The sequence below is a fragment of the Equus caballus genome, chromosome 7, assembly GCF_041296265.1.
Source record: "Equus caballus isolate H_3958 breed thoroughbred chromosome 7, TB-T2T, whole genome shotgun sequence".
In the NCBI taxonomy this organism is placed as follows: Eukaryota; Metazoa; Chordata; class Mammalia; order Perissodactyla; family Equidae; genus Equus; species Equus caballus.
In genome coordinates this window covers 74358602-74373821 of record NC_091690.1, presented here as the reverse complement: position 1 = coordinate 74373821, position 15220 = coordinate 74358602, and the positions used below count along the sequence as shown (strand labels likewise).

General features: G+C 42.5%; 1 protein-coding gene across 17 annotated transcripts in view; it reads right to left on the bottom strand.

The window, feature by feature from the left end:
- STIM1 (stromal interaction molecule 1) overlaps positions 1–15220 on the bottom strand; it is a 172989-nt gene that overhangs the window by 85597 nt on the left and 72172 nt on the right. The window contains exon 2 of one of the 17 annotated variants that reach the window (XM_070274565.1): positions 14253–14357. The exons of the other annotated variants lie outside the window; for them this stretch is intronic. Coding sequence (XP_070130666.1) covers positions 14253–14268 — 16 coding nt within the window. The 5' untranslated portion in view covers positions 14269–14357. The remainder of the gene's footprint in view (positions 1–14252; positions 14358–15220) is intronic. 17 annotated transcript variants of the gene reach the window in all.

The following is a 15220-nucleotide window of genomic DNA, read 5'->3' as shown; positions in this document are numbered from 1 at the left end:
AATTTAGGATTTATGGGCCATATAATCTCTGTCGCAACTACTTAACTCTGTCATTGAGTATAAAAGCAGCCATAGACAAAACGTAAGTGAATGAGCTTAGCTGTGTTCCAACAAAACTTTATTTACAGGGGGCAGGCCCCGTGGCCTGCTAGTTGAGTTCAGCACACTTTAGTGGCCCAGGTTTGCAGGTTCAGATCCTGGGCACAGACCTACACCACTCATCAGCCATGCTCTGGTGGCAACCCACATATAAAATGGAAGAAGATTGGCACAGATGTTAGCTCAGGGCTAATCTTCCTCAGCAAAAAAAAAAAAGAAAGAAAGAAAAAAAACCTTTATTTACAAAAATAGGCAATGGGTTGGATTTGGCCCCTGGGGCGTAGTTTGCTGACTCCTGTTATAGAAGACCACAGGTAGCACACATGAACCACATTGGACTGACAGATTTCTGACCCAAAGCAAAGAATTCAATCTTTTCATAAGCCTGTATCCACACACAGTTGATCCTAACTGACGTACAACTTCTAATGGGCTTTTAAAAATAATGGAAATAGTTTACCAAGCTCTAGGGACTGGTAGCCTCCAGGCTGGGCACCACTGGCCCGAGGTCAGCCAGCCCCTTTCCCAAAGGCCTACAAGCAGATCCAAGAAGTTTGGGGTTTAAACACCAGGCTCTGGTTTGTAAGCTGATCAGACAGGTGGCCTTTGCTTCTGGCATCATCAGGCATGGAAAAGGATTAAAGGGATGAGGATAAAGGAGTACAAAATCTTAATGTTCCATATGGCCATAGAATCCTGTCCAGAAAAACCATATCAGCCAAAATTCACAAATAACTCCTTCAACCAACCATTTCTTACGTTGTCTCTCTCTCCTTCCTGAGACCTTTTCTACTTTCTCTGATAGAGTCCAATCTGGCAAGGTTTCCCAGAACCATCTTGGAATACCTTAGAAGATCCACCCATTTAGCAACACATTATTACTGCAATGAGAGAGCCCTGGACTTTGAGTCAGAACCCATATGTCAAAATTCCAGCTTCATCAGTTGCAACCATATGATATTGGACAAGTTGTTTAACCTCTCTGAGCCTCCAGTATCTCACCTGCATAATGAAGAGAACTGTCTCTGCCGCATAGGGCTTTAGCGAGAATTAAATAAGACTGCATTTGTTAAAATACCTTGCATAGTGCCTGCATAAAGCTGACATTCAATACATTTGTAGTTTCCTTCTTTCCTGTCAGAGCAGCAAGTGAACAGTTCCCATCTTCTACTTCAGCCATTTTCCCTTTCAGATTATGAAGAATAAAATACAAGAGGTATGGTCCAATCAAATTGATTAGTCATATGTTCTAGGTGAGCTGGCAGGTGACTGTGACAATAGCCTGGACTCCCACATGTATGTGTCCATCACCAGTAACACTCAGGACCCCATGCGGCAGTTGTTTAATTTGTCTTCCCCATCAGACTACAACTTCCATAAGGCCTTGGGACCATGCCCCCAGTAGCAAGCAAAAGCCAGATTCTTGGTGGATGCTCAGTAATGTTTTCTGAATGAATAACAAAATACCAACTCCACAATTACATGTAGGATTTCTCTAGGCAGAAAAGAGAAGAATTCTAGGTAGAGAGAGTAGCACAGGACCAGGTTTTTAAATGTTTTGGTCTCAGGACCCCTTTACACACTTAAAAATTTAAAAGCTCAAAACTGATAGTTACACATTAGAAATTAAAAGACAAATCCTAATATTTAGCAATTAATTCATTTTAAAACAAATCTCCTATGTGTTAATATAAATAACATGTTTTATGAAAAATAATTGTTTTCTGAAAAAAAAATTCATGAGAAGGGTGGGATTGTTCTACATTTTTGAAATCTCTTTAATGTCTGGCTTAACAGAAGACAGCTGTGGTCTTATAACTGTTTCTGCATTCAACGTGTTATTTTGATTGAAGATCAAAACATAGATATGCAGATGGAAAAGTCAAGAGTATGTTAATGGCCTTTCAGATAACTGTGGACATTCCTCTCTGATACTACACCAAAACTCAACTAGTAGGTTTATTAAAGGTTAGTTGCAACGTGAAATCTGAAACTACATGGATGAACTTTTTGTGCTCTATTACATTAAAATCCATTGGTCTATCTTTCACTTTGAATGGATCTTTTATCCACGTGTGATTTTGTAACATAATGCACTGGTCATTTAGAAACTACAGATTCAATGAGCTAGGCAGAGCTTCCAAATTTACCATATTTCATTTATACAATATTAAAATAATCACAATTATTAATATCACCACTGATTTTGATGAGGATTTTTAGGTTGCTTAATTTTCAAACGGTTTATGATGAGGACTTTAGGCTGGTTACTTTTAAAACTACAGATGAGAAGCAGGCTCCAAGGAGTGGAATTTGCTTGCTTGTCCCTTTGTTGGGAAAGATTTACATTTCTAAGGGAAACCTCTATCTGTAAAGATGCCTCCCTCTCTGTACCAGGAAGAAGAAGAGAGATGACCTTATCCCTAGAAACTCTTAATGGAGAAGGCAAGAACTTAAGTTGGTTGCTGTCTGGCAATCTCATGTAACTGATTTAGCGTGGTGGCTTCTGACCTTTACTTAATCCGATTTGATTCTTGTCTAAAAGTCATGGGATCACCCAACGACCAGACCCCACCTGCACTGATACCATTTTAACTTTTTTTCATGTTCTTTCCTTTGTCTTCGTAAAGAGATGACTCACATACCTAAGCCTCAAATTTAGCCCTAACCCTCAACTCGGGGCAGCAGCAGGAGCTCTGACTGCCCGTGGGTCCTGTCCCCACGCACCAGCTCTGCCTGCCCGTGGGTCCTGTCCCCATGCCAGCGGGGGCGGCAGCAGCAGCAGAGGCAGCAGAAGCGGCAGCAGCAACATGCCGGCAGCAGCTCTGCCTGCCCATGGGTCCTGCCCCCATGCCAGCGGTGGCGGCAGCAGCTCCCCATGCCAGCAGCATCTCTGACTGCCCATGGGTCCTGTCCCCATGCAGCAGCCTGACTGCCCATGGGTCCTGTCCCCATGCTGGCAGCAGCAGAAGCTCTGACTGCCCATGGGTCCTGTCCCCATGCTATTCTATTCTCTAAATAAAAGAACTACTGCCAGATCTTAAGAGTCTAAGAAATCTTTCTTTCGACTCCTCGGCTCACCGACCCCGCATCAATTTCATCAGAAAAGTTTTAAATCTGGGGAAGCTGTCTAGCTCACAGCAGCACACATAAGTTTTCCAAAATTCTAATTTTCAGTTAAAAGCTGGAATTTTATCATTAGCAACAAATACTACCAGTTGTTTTCCTCAAAGCAGCAGACTCACATCATTCATTTTCAAGAAAATCTGCCAAATACATAAGTCTGAGTAACTGCAGTTTGTCTGTCAGTTATTTTTTCAAGTAAAAATAGTGTTCCCTGAAAAAAGAAGGTAGTTCAGCTTGCAACTCAATCGCACGAATGCTTTTCCTTGAGATAAACATCAAACTTCTACATGCAGCAGGAGTGCTTTATGCGTACTTCCTGTTTCATCACACAGAATACTAAAGAGATATGTATTCATTCATGGGTTACAATTTAATAAAATTAATAAATTTTAACTTCTTTATTAAAAGCTTTCTTCAAAAAACTGAGAATGTGTGGAAGTGATGAATACAATGATGACTAGCACAGCTTTGTGCCACTGCTTTGATTCTTGTTAAGGTACCAGGAGTTTTACTCACTTTTGCACCACCTGTGCAAACGTACACACAATGAAAAAAACAAATAACATCTCAGCATTATTATTAAAATGGCTTTGAGCTTCTTGACCTCTGAAAAGATCCTGGTGATCCTCAATGGTCTACAGACCACGCTTTGTTAACCACTGGCAGAAAAAACCACAAAGTCCTTTCCCTCACGTTCAGATCTCCTCTCCCGTCTCCAGGAAGAACTAATCATTTACTATTCTCCGCTCCAAAGCACTCTGTACACAATTCTGTTGCATTAATTCTCATGCTCTGAGTTGTTCACATGCCACATCCAGAGAAGGGAAAGGACTAAGCTTGACTCACTCTATCCCCTAGGGCCCAACATGATACCATGACTAACATGTACCCTGAAGTATGAAATCAGTATACGCTGGCTGAAGGAACGAATGCATACATGAAGGGATTCATAACAAACCATATCTCCCCAAAAGGCAAGAGAATTCTTGAGTACAACCCCAAACCCACCACCAATATCCACCATCTACCTAATGCCACTTCTCTCCCAGCCACTTTCATTTCTTATCACTGAACAGTAATTCATCCCCCAGAGAACACATATCTGTAAGCATGCAAAGCAGAGCCACCACAATTGAGCCTGAAAATGGATTGTCTGATGTGAGACACAAGCCCACAGGGAAAGAAATGAGAGAAACAGCAATCAAGGAAGAAGGTAAAGATAAGGAGTAGAGAGGGCACAGGTAAGACTGTTCCTCAGCGCTTGGCTGGAACCTGAGGGGAATCTGGAAATTGCTAAATTTTACCAGCTGGGGCCCCATCAATGAGAATAATTTCTCCTGCTTCACCTCTCACCCCCAGGGTAACATTAGCAAGCTCTGTAGTGACTCTAGATGGGATCAGAATCCATCCTTACCCTTAGATAAGGGCTCAAAAGACTGTAAGACTGAGAGCACTAACCCTGGGAAGACTTTCAGATTCAACTAAGGACCATGAGGTTCCAGAGATAAAGTGGCATGGAACCTAGAATGAGGATGGGGCTGAAGTAGGGAAGGGATCCTCTAGACAAAAATGTAAAGGCTGAGAAGGGGAACTAGTTTAGGACCTGGAACCAGCAAGAAAGGCCCCCCTGGAATACAGCATATAGCAGGCCTAGCCACAGAGTAAAGAGGAGTCAGATCTCTGGGCTGAGTAAAACCCAGCCTACCTGACGGATGTTCCTGGCCCTGGTAAAACATCATGTCCTCACATGCAAGAAGAGGCCCAGCTCTTCTCACCAGGGGACAGGAATTCAGAAGAGCTTTCCTTCTAGACAAAGCTGGCACTGGTTTCAGCTACCCAAGCAGCACTGACACAAAAGACTTCTGACCATGCTCACTTCTCCCCCAGGGAGAAGACCTCAAAAAATAACCCATACAACATCAAGAGTGAACCGTAAGTTAAACTATGGATTTTGGGTCATTATGATGTGTCAGTGTAGGTTCATCCTTGGTAAAAAAAAAAAAAAAAAAAAAAGTGTCATTCTGGTGAGTAATGTTGATAACGAGGTCGGCTATGTACAAGTGGAGGCAGAGGATGTATGGGAATCTCTGTACCTCCCTCTCAGTTTTGTTGTAAACCTAAAACTGCAGTAAAAAAAATAAAGTCTTGGGGCCGGCCCAGTGGCGCAGCGATTAAGTTTACACGTTCCACTTCGGCAGCCCGAGGTTCACCGGTTCAGATTGAGGGTGCAGACCTATGCAACTCTTGTCCAGCCATGCTGTGGCAGGCATCCCACATATAAAGTAGAGGAAGATGGACATGGATGTTAGCTCAGGCCCAGCCTTCCTCAGCAAAAAGAGGAGGATTGGTGGCAGATGTTAGCTCAGTGCTAATCTTCCTCAAAATAAATAAATTAATTAAATAAAGTCTTTAAAAAAATCATAGCCTATAATATGTGTATGGTCACTAGAGGTTTTCTCAATTCTTATAAGCATGCTTTTAAAAGTACTATTTATGTTGATTATAACGTGAGATAATTATATTCTCACTCTAACTTGTGATCTGAATACTCCAGTAACAATTTTTCTAATTTATATGACATACAATTAAAGAAAGTTCTCAATGAAAAAGAAAAAACAATCCAAGCATCAACTACATATAAAGCCCCAGTATCAACATAATGAGATACACCTCTGAGTTCCACAGCATTTCTGACTTCGTACCTCTATGGCCCGCCCTCAGTCAGCCCACAACTGTGGTTATTCAAGGATATCTGAGGGCAGAGCTCATGTCTTTTTGCTTTTTTCATAGCACTTACTACCACCTCGTACATGATATATTTATTCATTGATGTGTTTATTGTCTGTTTCCCTCTAAAACAAGTAAGGTTCACAAAAGCAGGGACCATTTTGTTCACTGCAGTATCCCCCAGGACTCATGCAGTGCCTAGCACATAGTAGGTATTCAATATAGACTTGCTGAATGAATGAATAAATCTTTGTCTTTCCTAATGTGCAAAGCAGATTTCTCCTCTCGACCTGACTTTTAAACTTTGGGTTTTAAAGAATTTGAGTTCAGTCCTAGGTTCTTTCTGTTCTCATACTACACTCTCTCCTAAGGTGATTTTACATCTCCTCATAGCTTCAATTACCATTTAAAGAAATTACTAGCTATTACCAAATCCCAAAAAACAAAATAATGTTTCTGGTTCAAGTTTCACTTCTGACCTACAAAACCCCACAGAAGCCAACTACCTACTAAACATCTCCACATGGATGTTTGACAGGCACCTCAACTCATAACGTCTAAATCTAAACTCATCATCTTTCCCCCAGTTGCTCCTACTTCTCCAGTTGCTCATGTCAGAAACCTTGACATTTCACTCTCCCTCACTCTTCACATCTAATCAATTACCAACCCTAGTTCAAGACTCCTCAACTATTCCAAATCTTCTTTTCCACACGGTATGTCACTCTAAGGGGAGATATTCCAAATATTACTGACCAGTCAGCAAGAATGCTAGCTAAGGGCAGTGCCAGTACCTACCAGCTGAATATCTGTCCAAGGCATCTCCCTCCTTAAAACCCTTCAAAAGCTTCTCATTAGTCTTAGGATAAAGTTCAAATTTCTTAATGTGGCCTGCAAGGTCCAGAATGATCTGCCATCTGCCATGTTTCTGATCTCATGTCCAGCAACTCCCTTCTGCTTCATGTGATCCTTTTTTGATGTGCCAACTTTCTTCTCTCCTTTCCACACAGCACAGTGGTTCTCAGATCTGGTTGCATAGTGGAATCACCTAGGGAGGTCTTAAATTGCTGAAGCCCAGGTCCCATCCGAGACCAGTTAAATCATATCTCTATAGGTGAGACCTAGATATGGGTTTGATATTTGGGGGTTTTGTTTTTTTGTTTTTTTCTTTAATTGAGATATAACATACACAAATGCATAAGTAAACATATGGATCAATTAACTTTTACATATGTATATATCCATGTAACTACTACCAAAATCAAGATATAGAACATTCCCAACACTCCAGGAAGGCTCCCTCCCCCCTGCGCCTTTCCAATCAATACTCCTGTGACCAGTCCCCACTCTCCCGTAGTGGTAACCACTACTCGGATTTTTATCACCAGAGGTAAGTTTTGCCTTTTGTTGACATTTATAAAAATGGAGCCATGGGGGCTGGCCCCATGGCCGAGTGGTTAAGTTCGCCCGCTCCACTGCAGGTGGCCCAGTGTTTCGTTGGTTCCAATCCTGGGCGCGGACATGACACTGCTCATCAAACCACGCTGAGGCAGCGTCCCACATGCCACAACTAGAAGGACCCACAACGAAGAATATACAACTATGTACCGGGGGGCTTTGGGGAGAAAAAGAAAAAAATAAAATCTTTAAAAGAAAAAAATGGAGCATGGATATTTAAGGTACAGTTGCACACAATAAAATACCCCCATTTTAAGTGTACAGTTCAACGTTTTTGACAAACATATGCACTTATATAACTACCACCCCAATCAAGATATGGAACATTTCCATCACTCCAAAATGTTCCCATTTGGCCCTTCAGCGCCAACCCTCATCACCCTCCCCACACAACCACTGATCTGATTTCTATCATTAAAAATTAGTTTTTCCTGTTCTAGAACTTCAAATAAAAGTAATCATCAGTACTCTTTTGTGTCTGGCTTCTCTCGGTCAGCATGATTTGAGATTCAACCATATTGTCACATGAGTCAGTAGTTTACTCCATTTTATCACTGAATACTATTCTACCGAATGGATATACCACAATTTGTTTATCCATTCACCAGTTTTTAGTTATTACAAATAAAGTGCTACAAACATTTGTGTACAAGTCTCTGCACGGACATATGCTTTCATTTTTCTTGAGTGAGTGTTTTATCCTTGAGTTCCACTAGGAGTAGAACTGCTCAGTTATACAACAGGAAAACTGCCAAACTGTTTTCCAAAGTAGTTGTATCACGGGGCCAGCCCGGTGGCGCAGCGGTTAAGTTCGCATGTCGCACGTTCCGCTTCTCGGCGGCCCGGGGTTCGCTGTTTCGGATCCCGGGTGCGGACATGGCACTGCTTGGCAGCCATGCTGTGGTAGGCGTCCCACGTACAAACTAGAGGAAGATGGGCACGGATGTTAGCTCAGAGCCAGGCTTCCTCAGCAAAAAGAGGAGGACTGGCAGTAGTTAGCTGAGGGCTAATCTTCCTCCAAAAAAAAAAAAACCAAAATAGTTGTATCACTTTATACTCCCACCAGTAAGTACCAGTATGAAGCACCAGTCCAGTTGCCTCATATACTCTCCTATACTTGGTGATGTTAATGTGCAGCCTGGGTTGAGAACCACCTAGAATTCCTTTTATATGAAAGGCTCTTCATTCTTTCTTGACCTGCAAACTCTGACTCACGCTGCTGGTCTCAGCTTAAATACTTCTTCAAAGAATCTCCCTCGACTCATCTTCCCTCCCAAACTGGTTTAGGCCTGCATTATACACTTTCCAAAGCACCCTATATTTTTCATTTATAATACTTTTCACAATTGTAATTATTTGTGTGATCATTTGTTTAATGTCTGTCTTCTCCACTAAACTGTAAGCTCCATAGTGGCAGGAACCACGGGTGTCTTCTTTCTGGCTGAATCTTGGCTTCTAGCCAACACCTAGCACCTAGCAAAGTCCCTAGGCACAATGTTGGGCTTCAATAAACATTTGCTGAATGAACAAAGGAATGCCCAGAGGAACTTGTTTCATGAAGACCCAAATTCAAACAGAGATGAACAATACAGTCCTCGCCCACAAAAAGTACTAGAATGAGCAGAATACATGAATTACAAAGACACAAAGTAAAATATGGTCAGGGGCAAGAGACCAGAGCTGTAGGAGATACCACAGTCTGAACAACAGGTAGAAGACAGTTGGGGCAGAAGGCAAGGCAACCCAAGAAAAGCAAGCCCAAGAGCAAGGAGCACAGCATCTCACACAATTTGATTTATTGAAGGACCCTAAGTCAAAGGGTTCTTTTTACGAATCTTACAAAAGCTCCTGGCATAGAATGGGGGTACTGAATGTTGGGATCCCTCACTGCACTCAGACTCTAAATGGCATAGTTGGAGGGGATTTGGAGAACATCAAGGGCCATTGCTCACTTTACATGTGGAAAAGGAAACTGAGGCCATAAAATGGGGTTGTTTTGCCCCATGTCGGCGGGCAAAGTGGTGGCAGAACCAGAATAAAAGCCTCGCTAACTTCCTATGCCATGTCCTGTGGCAAGGCTATGGCTGGGAGATCCAGATGATCCTGTCCAAGAGTGGCTCCCTAGAACTACTAACTCTTACTCTCCAAGACCAACAGATGGCGGTGGTGGGGGGCAGTTTCCATCAAGTTCTTTCTGTTATTAAGGGCAAACACAGAAGTCCTAACTAAGCTTATGCTAGTCTCCGAACAGGGTAAAACAGAACTTCCTGGTTTTGTCTTCTTCAGTGTCCAGCACTAGCCAAAGTCCCCTTCCTCATTAGGACTTAGAAACAAAGTTAAAAAGATAGTAGAGAAGAAATACTGAGTCCCCGATGGGAGGAGAGAAAAGAGCAAAGGAATATGCTTCTGTTAAGCATATGAAACCTAAACATCTGCTAGAAGAACTGAAGAAATCTTCAGCCCTCTCTCCTCAGAGGGGCACTCAGCCACCCCTCTTATGTCCCATTTCTACTTCTTCCTCCTCTCAGTATTCTTTTCTTCAAACTTTGATCTCATAAGGAGCCTCCTTCCAGAAGACGGCTAATCCCTAAAGTTAGTCCCCACCCAGCGGGCCATGACCTCAGTGACTCAGTCTTCTGGTGCAGGGAACTTCTAGCTGTTCTGACTCCCTGGGCCCGCTCCGGGGTCTCCTGCAGGGCTTTGGACTCTTGTCTATGTGCTTAACAGCCTCTTTGCCTGCCCTTTTATTTCTACAACCTTTCTGACTGAATTAAAAGTGTCTGACCCCTAGTTCAGTGTTCACATGCTGTCATTTCAACACTCATTTATGACTTTCAAACAGCTATTTGCTAAACACTGAACCAACTAGTTGAAATAGCCAAAGTCACTGAGAATGCAGAGAAGTAAGACACACTTCTCTGGCCTCCAGTGTCTCCTCCACCTCTACCCTCCAATTATTAAAACATATACTGAATTGGAGAAGTGGTAGATGTGGGTCTTTAAATTCCAACTTTCCCAAACCCTGGCTGCTCCCAAGGATTAATTTTTTTATCTGAAAACTCAGTAAAGTCCTTTGAAAACAGTAAAGCCTTATTAAAAATGGTAGTCACTCATCAATTCTCTATTCTTCGCTTTACCTGTGAGTCTCATCTTCCCAACGACAGCAGAAGAGTCTGATTTTTCCGGTTCCCTGTGTCTGGCCCAGTGCTGGGCAACACAATATCTGCTCTAAGGACAAGTGAAAGCTGCTAATAGATTTTAAAGATTTGCTTTCTCAGCTTTGGAGTCCCACACACCACAGTTCTTTACATTTTAAAGGCGTCTGTGCCAAAAAGTGCGACAGCCCTAGGGAAATTAAATCAACACATACTTGTTCAAAAGCTACCCCAAATTCTCTGACCTGGTGCCTGACCCAAACATTCCTGTGTCCTGGCCAGCACTTGTCAGGGTCTAAGATGGCCAAAAAAATAATGACAAACAACTCAGAACAGCTTTCTGCAGGAAAAGTTTTCTACAAGTGTTGGGGTGAGCACCCAAGGACTTGCCCAGATAGGAACTTTGCACAGTGCCCAGAGGAGGTGTCCAACCCACTAGTGGACCCTCTAGGATTACGGGTTCAGAAGTAGGGCTGGCCCCCAACAATTAGTCCTGATCACAACAGCCCCAAGAGCACAGTGATAAATGCCTTGAACACATAAACACTGAGGAGCCAGGCACACCACTGCATGGGGTAAAAACAATGTGGATTCCAGCTTCCATAGCAACAAGAGGTCATCCTCAAGCCTCCCAGGCCCATTGTTGGCTGGTTTACCAGAGAATAAATTCCTGGGCTCCAAAAGAGATCCGAACTAGGAGAGAGCTTCTCACCATCTTTCTGCCCCACGTAAGCCTCCACTCAAACAATACAAGGAAGACAACTGGTCCCTCCTCTTTTCTGGAGGGAAGATAACCAAGAACATCCACTGAAAAACCTTGTAGTCAGGATGATCATTCTAGGACGTAGGTTAGCAGCCCTTCCTCACTCAATGTAGTTCTCAGCTATGGTAGCAGAGCATCTCCCTTGAATGGGGACTGACTATTCAGAAGGAAGTGTGCCTGAGCCTCCTAACTGCCCATGTTCCCCAACCCTGCTCCCTCATCCACACAAGCCTGATGTGCTTTCTGAGGAACGCTCTATGGCAAAGCATATTCCAGTTCACAGAGAACTTAGTTCAGGTCTCAATATATCTCGCCTGGGTTACTACAACAGTTTCCTCACTGATCTCCCAGTCTTTGCTCTAGTTTCTCTCAAACTTATCCTCTACCAAAACAGTCAGTATAATTTTCCTGAAATTCACATCTGACTAGACCACTCTCCTGAATAAAATCCTTCACAGATTCACAAAAAAACCTGTACACAAAGGTTCATAGAAGCTTTATGCATAATAACCAAAAGCATGGAATCAGGCCATGTTGAAGGACATCTGTGTCCTTCAACAGGTGAATGGTTAAACTCTGGTACTTACATACAATGGAATACTACTCAGCAATAAAAAGTAACGAAGTAATTATACTCACAACTACTTGGATGAATTTCCAGGGAATTATGCTGAGCAAAAAAAGCCACTTCCAAAAAGTTACAAACTCTATGACTCCATTTGTATAACATTTTTGAAAGGAAAAAATTTTAGAAATGGAAGACAGAGGGATTAGGAACAGGGAAGGGGGCAGGAAGGAAGGGTGTGGTTATAAAAGGACAACATGAAGGATACTTATGGTGCTGGAACAGAACTTGCACACACACGCACACGAGTACAAGTAAAAGTGGAGAAATCTGAACAAGACAGGCAGATTGTGTCAATGTCAATACCCTGGTTTTAATATTATACTACAGCTTTTCAAAATGTTACTGTGGGGGAAACTGCAAAGTTTCCCAGTGATCTCTCTATATTAGTTCTTAAAACTGCATGTAAAACTACAATTATCTCGGGCCTGACCCGGTAGCACAGTGGTTAAGTTCACATATTCCACTTCAGCAGCCTGGGGTTCGCCGGTTTGGATCCTGGGTGCGGACCTACGCACTGCTTGGCAAGCCATGCTGTGGCAGGCGTCCCACATATAAAGTAGAGGAAGATGGGCACAGATGTTAGCTCAGGGCCAGTCTTCCTCAGCAAAAAGAGGAGGATTGGCAGCAGACATTAGCTCAGGGCTCATTTTCCTCAAAAAAAAAAAAAAACTACAATTATCTCAATAAAAATTTTAATTTGAAAAAAATTCTTTGCAGGGCTCCCAAACTCCTACAACAGTAATTCCTAACATTTTTCAATGAGGAATTCAAAAAAGCGCCACATGATAATAGTTGTACTTTTAGTATTCACCAATTGAAAAATGATTGAGGAAATAATATGGATTCATGAGATACCCCTCAAGGATCCCTTTCAGGGCTTCAAATCCTCAAAAGATTGGGAACCATTGGTTTGTATAACGAATACAATGTAGCAAAGCATACAAGGCTTTTCAAGAGGTGGCCCCTACCAAGTTCTCTAGCCTTATCTCACACCACTCCCCCACATACACCTGACACTGCTACCACACTAAACTACTTTCAGTTTCATAAATATGCAAGACTCACTTTGTGGCTTTGTACACCATGTTCCCTCTGCCTGCAACATCCTTGCCCCATTCTACACCTGACTAATTCCTCTCAAGTTTCAAGATTCTACTCAGGCTTTTTCTAATTCCTCTAGAAAGTCTTAGGAGGCCCTCTTCTGTGCTCTCACAGTGCCTGTGATTCTCTCTATCACAACTCAGAGCAATTACTTAAACTCTCTTCAGCTCTGTTTATCCATAAAATAAGGAGAAAACAGTACCTACCTCATCAAGTTGTGAGAATGAAATGAGTTAGTACACATAAAGTACTTCAAATAGAGCAAGGCACATAGTAAGTGTTCAGTTACTACCAAGTTGTTTTTGTTGTAATTGTCTAATCACTGCACTGAAAGGTCCAAGCAGGAATTGCTATTTGCATCCATCCCTGGTCTGGCATATCGTAGGCACTTGGTAAATATTTGGGAAAAGTTAAGGAATCTAAGGTTGTGGTAGGCAGGCAGAATCTAAATCAAAGGCTGAACTGGGGATCTAGAGAATTGAGTATTACTGCTAAAAGCAAGAGGTAAGTACAGGTAAAAGCCAGGAATAAGCCATCTCTGGGAGATAAGCACAAAAAGATTCTATTACAGATTACTGAGAATTTGGGTGAATAAACACAACTGGGAACTGCTAAATTAGACCTGTCTTCTAAACTGACTTAGGCCATACTCAATTACTATGTGGGCCTCCTTTGGTTTGTCATTATAACTTGTTAATATTGAGCTGAAAAAGTTGCTTAACCATTTGGAGGCACTGTTCCTTCATCTGTAAAATGCAGAATGATAGTAAATTTTCTAAGTATTAAAGATTACGCAAGCAAACTACCTAGCCCAGTGATTGAAGTAAAACTAGTTTGTTGTGAATAAATGTTATATTTCCCTCTTGCCTCAAAATTTTTTTTCTCTTAAAAATTTAAAAAGAAAAAGGATGAATCCCTTGGATAATAACTGCCTAGATGAAGAGACAGGAAGGAGATGTATGTGAAACTGACCTATACAAAGCACCAAAGCTTGATGAAGGGTAGAAGGGCACCTAGAATTACTCTCCCTCCAGCTCCTCATATTTAAGACTTGCTGGCCCTTCAAGGCCCAGGGAGAGCCCTATTTCCACCAGGAAAGCTTCTTTAAGACTCCAGGCCGTATGAGTCTCCCCTCTGAGGTCAGAGCACTGAGCCCAGTCTGGTCCAGGCACTACCTCATAAGGTTTCTTCTCACCATAATTTAATTTCATCCCCAGGGGGCCTGTTTGCTCCTCTGCAGTGGGACTCGTGCACGCTCCTGCTATCTCCACGAGAACGGAATTAAGAACGCTGTAACTGTCTAAGGGAGAAAGGGAGAAGGAACATGTCAACAACTATGTTGGCACTTCTACATATGTCCTCTCTTTTACAGCTTCATGAAGTTGGTACTTTTATTACCCCCAATATAAGATGAGGAAACTAAATCACTAAATGACTTGTTCAAGTCACACAAACTGTGAAAGCAGGGCTGGAACTGGAATACCGTCTGTCTCCAGAGTCTTGATAAGAACAAATGCACACTGGTGTCCACCTGGTTAACCAACTATACAGCTGATCTGTTGGGCAATTTGGTCACCCCAGCTCCCCACCTCAACTCCTCTCTGCTGCCAATCTGGGCCTGAGATAGCTGTTTCTCTTCCTTTTATTTTGTCCCATATAGGAAATGCAAAGGGAGCTCCCCTGGTCCCTTCCAGGGTGGAGTATGTGGAAGAAATATGCTAAACAGAGGTCCCTTCAGGGAGAATAAAAGGAGGCAAATATTCATATCTCATAATATCAGAGCCAGAAAGACTCACTAGTTAAACTCTCTGGTTTTACAGATGAGGACATTGACCCCTGAGAGAGGAGGTCACTTGCCTACAATCATATAACTGCATCGAGACTGAAACTCTGTCTCCCAACTCCCAAATTTTTGGTCTACCCTGCACCAGGCCATGGAGAGAAAACTGAAGTACAACCTGTCAGGCCTGTCACTAAGTGAAAAACCCAAATGCTGTAAACACAGGAAATGGGCTGGGATGAGGCTCAGAGGGAGCAGCAACCTTTGCCAAGTTAGAAGTGTTCAAGGGTTTCCTGTCCACAGCTGTTAACTGTCACCGCATTGCTCCAGACAGCAATACGAGGCAGAAAAAAAAAAAAAGAAGAAAATATTCAGGCCTAGAA